Here is a 6516-nt window from a genome sequence, read left to right on the forward strand (position 1 = left end):
AATTAGAGCAAAACTGTTTAATAAAATATCACTTCAACAAGCATTTACATACAATATATAAAAAGACTTCAAACGCCTAGTGTGTTTTAAACCTTTCCATACTGGTACAGATGCCAGAAGTTGTTGAAACGAGACCAAAAGGAGCAAGTGTGTTGGGGAGTGTGGGGGGGAACACCTCATCTTGGCACCTGCAGCAATGAAAATGCATTCCCACAGAGCGTCAAACCTTCCAGTGTGGGCACACAGCGTCAAACAGCGCCAGCCATGAGCCCGACACCGGCACAGCAGGATTTGCCAGATGCTGATGTCCTTGTCCACTCCCTGCCTGTGCTCACACTAAACAAAATGAATTTGTCTCAACCACTTGCTTCCTGCAGGAACTGAGACGTTTTGGCTCCCTCTCCGGGCCACTGCTCTCCATAGCAGCAAGTCAGGACCCTGTGGAGCAGAATCCAGCACACCCCTCCCAGGAAAGGGCAGAAAGCGACTTATCTGAGCTGGAAAAACAGCCCTCAGGTCTGCTCGTGATTTACTTTGAGCTTTGCCGCTGGGAAAGATTTGTGATGCACCTCGGTAGAAGCGGGGTTATGCAGCACACCAGGCAGGGGGGAAGCGGGGCTGTTTCCCTACAGGAACAAGAGATACTCCACAATGCAAATGTGTTAATGCAGCCACATCCAGCTGTGCGGGGTTACTAAAAAAAGAAAACACTTCTGTCACTCCACTCCCAGACACCGACTTATCAAGGACCTATTTGCTGCATCACATCCCTCCTGCAGCCTCTGATGGCTTTCCTAAAAGTCATCGTTAAAAGGCTGTGAGCCCAGCTGCTCCTTTATTCTCCCTGGCCACATAGGGTAGGACAGGAGCAAAGACACCGATTCATGTTTCTTGATTACCTGCAGCCTCTCTTCATATCCAGAAGGTGAGAAACCCTCACCTAAATCAAAGCATTGCTATTCTGATACTTCAATCAGAACTGAAGCAAAAGGAACAAGAGCCTGTGCCAAGCCCAAAATCTCTGGTGGCAGAACCCCCAGTGCCAGCCCTTCCAGCAGCTCTTTGAGGAAGAATCCCCATTGTACCCACACCCAGAGCCAACAACCTATGTTCAGAAGGGCATCACACGATGTGGGAGACGGGGTGCAGCTGCCAACCTGTGTCCCGGGCACCCACGTGCATCACTGTTCTCTAGTGTGCTCCCCACGAAAGGTGGGCTGCACATCAACATCGTGGGCAAGGACACCTGCGTGTACCTGCTGGAGGACATCACCCTACATCATGCAAGTCCGCACACTCTGGAAAGTGCTAGTGCCAACCAAGCACAGCCAATGCAGAACACCTCTAAGATTATTATTATTTTTTTTTTAATCTTTTTTTTTCATTTTTCTTGTAGGTTAGAGTTCTGCTCTGCACACAACTGCACCGGGCCAGACATCCCATGAACACCTGAGCTCTGCATCTGGGCTGCCTCATCACCTGCAGAAGAAGGGCTATGGCTGTTGGAAATAAGCAAGGGGATTAAGCAAGCAGGTGTTTGTTGTTTTTTTTTGTTTGTTTGTTTGTTTTGTTTTGTTTTTGGTGTGGAAATGGTAAAGTCAAAGAAGAAACAAAACCAAGGCAAAGAGCATGGAAATGGTCTACTCCTACAAGGGCACGCCCATTTTTTCCCCACCCTTTTTGTTATGTACAGTACCCTGTTTTTGTACGCAGTGACAGGTAGGCAGGCAGGCTGAGCTGCTCCGCACAGCATCTTCGTAACCACAGCCTCAGGTTAGGGAAGAAACACATGGGAGTTGTTGCCAAATGCACTCAAAGGATTCTGCGAGTCCCAGGAGCTGCTGCAAGAAGGCAGCTGGCCCCCTGCCCACGGCAGCCACCAGGGTGCAGACAGATGCTGGAAGCACTGAAGAGTCCAGGTGGAGTCTGTACCCCACAGCAGGTAGGGGACTGTGCTGAAAGTAGTTCTAACCACATTTCACCTTCTCCTTCCTCCCCAGACACACCACAATGGAGCTGACCACGGGGATCCTGGATCAGTGCAACTTCCCTAAACACTTGCCATCTACAATCCCACCCCACGTGGTTACATCTGTAAGGGCATCACCAACCCCAACGTGGCCAGAGAAGGCCACGGCGGGCTTACAACCACCACTCCGAGCCCCGAGGTGCTTTGCAGAGAGTGGCACAGCTGAAATGCTGCCCAGGGCAGGCAGGCTGACACGGGCAGGGCGAGCACCCCGTGAGCCTGCACAGCACAACGAGAGCGCCTCAGCACAGGGCTGACAGCCAGCAAGCGAGAAAGGAGCTCTGCTTTCAGAACACGGGATAAGGAGAGAGTCTGGAGAGCCACCCGTGGTGCTCAGTTTCCATCTGCAGTGCCAGAGCTGCACTTCCAGTAAGGGCTATAAATAACAGCAGGCGAGGAGCCAAACAGCCACCCACGTGCAGGGCAGGGGGAGGGCAGGACCCCACCGCCACACACAGCACGAACGTGCTCCTTACCCACAGCCCACGCTGCCCCTGACTCCTCTGCAGCCACCCCAGGACATGCAGGAGTGTCTGCATTTCACACCCAGCTCTGCACAGAGGGAGGCACAGGCTTTCCAGGTACCGGAGCAGAGAAAGTGCAAGCTAAATAACAGCCAACAGCTGGCAGCTGTTGTGCACATGTACTGGCAGACAAACACGCAGGTCCTGGACACCTGAAAAGAAGCACGTTTAAGAGATTTCTCTGCCACTACATGGTCAGGAGGCTGCACGTCATCTGAGAACGTGGGACTGGGTGCGTGTGGAGGGGAAAGAAATCACAATGATGCATTGCAAGGCAAAAACTTTCAGGCCAATCCCAGCACCCAGACAGGTAAGAGCTGGAAGTCAGAAGCAGTGTTGGAAGAAATAAGGGCTGGAACCTGTGAGCAGGGGGCTGAGCCTGTTGGAAACATCCATGGAAACATGACTTCTATGTTAAAGGGAACGGGAAGGAGAGGAGGGCAAGGGAGGCTGGGCACGAAGAGGGAGTCAACTGTAGTTCCTAGGAGGCCATTCCGAGCAGAAATCCTCCAGCAAAGCCTCCAGTCAGGATAACGTTCTTCTTCAGAAATATGATCACCTAAGCATGGGAGAGAAGAGCCAAGAGTGTTCTCCAACAGCTGCAGCCACTCACCCCCTCCCCACAGTGAGGCCCCTCTCAGGCTGTTCTTTTAGGTGGGCAACACTGGGAGCGTGGCCACTGCTCAGCACCAGCTCCTCATCCTCCCTAACGGCCTCCCTGCCCTATCTGTGGCACCTGCACTGTGGAACAATCTTAGCACAGCCTGGATCCTCTGACAGAAGGGCTGCTGATGGCACGTGGGAGTCAGATCACGCTGTGGCAGAGCCCGGAGTAGCCAGGCCACTCTGCCGCCAGACCTGCTCAGCTTTCCTGCTCAGCCTTCTCGAGCTCCCCACAACCCCAGCACGTTTTCTTCCAACCCCAAGGACTCTGCCACAACAAACGGTGAGTAGGTGTAGCGCCTAGAAGACGCCCTGTCTGCTTCAAATTCACGTGGGCAGCTTTGCCATCTCACTAGTTTTGCTTTTACACAAGCACTCCCTCCTGGCATTTGCATGGCGGAGGATCCACGGGAGCCCAGAATTCAATCCCGTTTCCCGCCGTACCTCCAGCAGGGCACCTGCACACCCCCTGGGAGAATTGTCTCACCTCATCCACTCTGCTTTTCACTTCTGGAGACATTTTGTTACCGCTGCTGTGAAATTTCAGCTGCTGCTTGGCTTTGTTCACATCCCGTTCTACTAGCTTCCAGTCCACTTTGATGTATCCCGTGTGGTTTGCGATCTGGAATGTTGAGGGGTGGAAAGAAAGCTCCTGGAGTGAAATCCTGGCTAAACAGAATCCCCTCCCCTCCCACCCCTTCCCTGACCAACACGCCCTGGACCAGCAGGCTGAGAGAAGATGAGCACACAAGGTCAGGAACTAGACAAAGCACCATGCCCGTGGTTCCATTTGTCCTGCAACATCTGCCTCCCGCAGTAATCCTCTAACAGAAGGGCACACGCTGCAGCTTAGCCTGTGTCAGCCTCTGCAGTGTAAAGCTGCCTCCCCTTCCCCCTCACAACTGCCACATATTCGCTGGGATGCTCCGCAGCTCTCCTGCTGCTGCGGGTGGACTGGACGCTGCTATTAATAGCCTGCTCCTCCCTGAGTATTTTATCTGGTCAGGATGATTCAACGGGGTGAAACTCTCCCTGCTCAGAGCGAGCCTTTGGCTTTCAGCAGAACGAGTGGAACCAGAAGAGTGAGAACGAGTCACCCGAGATGCAGCGCCTCGGGAGCAAACCAGCAAAGACTGCTGCTTGAGGTCAGAGAGCTTTCTGCCTCCTGCAGGACGTACGGACCAGATTTCAGCATCTGAGAGGCTCCCCTCGGTTTCTGAATTCTTAGAAATCAGAAGAAAAGGCTGGAGGAAATAGCCTAGCTACAGAAGCCAGCTGTGACCAGCCCCTCCTGCAGCAGCAGTGCAGATCGCCATGGCCCAAGCTTGCTTCCACTTCGCTCAGGTGGCTCTGCAGCAACAGCGCCGTGTGCCTTGGCCTGGCCTTTGTTAGCCAGCCCCAAGCAGACAGCACCTTTTGGCAATCCTGAAGCTAATGCTCCTGCTTTGCTGCTACTAAAACGGGGTGGAAATTTATTCAGGGATTTGAATTGGCCCTCTAAGACGTCAGCAGCAATCAGCCACAAAACTTTAACAAGTCTTTGCAGACCAACAGACTTGATCAGCCCTGGCTATTAAAAGCTGAGACATACCCCTGAGGTGATCTAGGGCGTTTCTACGATGTTCTAAAGTAACTCCATGAGCAGCATCTGAGCATGTCTCCAGTTCTAACATGCTTTATTTATGCTACCTGTGAAAACGGGGCATTGACCTGTGCCAGGGAACATACGCCCATGGCATCTGCAGGCACACAGAGCTGACCCCACACGTCCCAACAAGTAAGGAGCACTAAGACAACCCCTGCTCCCCACCAACAGCGTTCTCACAAAGCCTGGCCCGCTCTTCATACACACCTGAAGCAGGAAAAAGCCGCCTCCCACAGCTGTTGCTGCCAACTTTCCAACCTTCTGGAAGATGAATCCAGTGCACCTGCAAATCAACCAGGATCCAGTGAGGAGAATGTGACACCAAACACATGCACATAACACATCCTATCCTACAGACAGGCCTGCCTTCCGTGCTGATTGCTCGAGGCCCACAGACAGGCGGGCTGACAGCAGAAGGCCACAGGCAAGCAGAGCAAAAGGAGGAGAATTTGTGCCTGGCCAGATGTGGCACTTTGCAGCTCTCTACTTCTCACCACAGCATCTCAGGCTTTCTTAGCTGTGATTCTTATCTCTTCAACATCGTGATCTCCCGAAAGCACAGTCGGAAACACGTGGTTTAACCAAAATCAGCACGCGATTTCAGTGGGGTACCTTTAACAGGGATCACCTCCAGGAGGAGACTGGGCAGCACAAACAACGTTACTCCAGGAGGGAGCACGGGGGGCAGACCACAGGGGTAGCTCCTCTGCGGCCCAAACAAGCAGCACTTTTACCCCTTATTCCCTTTTTAAGCAGGCAGGAGCGGCCCCAGCAGGGCCGTGCGTTACGAAGGGCACCACGGCAGCCGCCAGCGCCCCGGCCCTGCTCAGCCCTGCGTGTAGGCAACCGGCCCGGGGCTGGGGCCGGCCCCGGGAGGGTCCCCCCGCCGCCTGCCGCCCCCCGGTGCCGCTCACCAGCCGGTGAGGCCGCCGATGACGAGCTGCGTGGCCACGTTGTACTTCTCGGCGCTCGACCCCGAGCTGGGCGCGAACACCCTGCGCCACCACGGCCGGCTCTTGGCGTACTCGGACAGCTCCAGCACGGTGAACGCGTCCTCCGGCCGGCCTGCGGGCACACAAAGCACCCCGGCACCGTCACGGGCCGGGCCGGGCCTAACCGGGCCGGACCAGGCCTCACCCTCGCCCCCCCGGCCCCGCCGTTGCCATGGCAACGCGCCCGCCCCGCGCCCCGCCGCCCACCTCCGCCCGCCGCCGCCATCTTCCCGCTCCGCCTGCCACTGCGCATGCGCAGCGCCCCGCCCCGCTGAGGGCCGTGAGGCGCTGGAGGGGCGGGCGCCTCCCTCAGCGCCCGTGTCCGTGTGTGCGCGTGTGGGGGCTCCCGCCCTAATAACCGTGTGGAGAAGGAATGAGCACGCCCTGAACGTTTATTTATTCTCTGCCCAGTGTGAAGTCCCCGTGTTTGCACTGCTGAGCCCCAAAGCACCGTGGCACCAGTCAGCATCCATGCCCACCCCAAGCCCCCCATCAGTCCCCGTTGTCCCGTCGCCGCTCAGGGCGGGTGCGGTGGTGCCGGCCCGTTGGTGACCCAGTAATCAGATGTAGCTGTTAGCGGGACGGTCGCACAGATCCTACACCGACTACTGGGCGGCCAACGGCACCGTGTCTCCACTGGGTCTTGGCCTCGGCTCCGGGCAG

The 6516-nt window shown here is 55.6% G+C and overlaps 1 protein-coding gene across 2 annotated transcripts; it reads right to left on the reverse strand.

Annotated features, from left to right (window-relative positions):
• Positions 1-2: 2 nt before the first annotated feature.
• FUNDC2 (FUN14 domain containing 2) lies at positions 3-6113 on the reverse strand. Of its 2 annotated transcripts, XR_014697561.1 has the most exons (6): positions 6061-6113; positions 5776-5926; positions 5069-5144; positions 3704-3838; positions 2706-3112; positions 3-1246 (listed from the first exon to the last, which is right to left on the reverse strand). XR_014697561.1 is itself a non-coding variant. In XM_084534533.1 (5 exons), exons 1-5 carry the CDS (start codon positions 6104-6106, stop codon positions 3035-3037), a joined length of 486 nt encoding a protein of 161 aa, XP_084390659.1. In that variant the 5' UTR covers positions 6107-6113; the 3' UTR covers positions 3-3034. The 2 variants fall into 2 exon arrangements, 1 of the variants encoding a protein (XP_084390659.1); XM_084534533.1 differs by having other exon boundaries at positions 3-3112.
• Between the last annotated feature and the right edge of the window lie 403 nt (positions 6114-6516).

This window comes from Aythya ferina (genome assembly GCF_964211825.1).
Source record: "Aythya ferina genome assembly, chromosome: 13".
In the NCBI taxonomy this organism is placed as follows: Eukaryota; Metazoa; Chordata; class Aves; order Anseriformes; family Anatidae; genus Aythya; species Aythya ferina.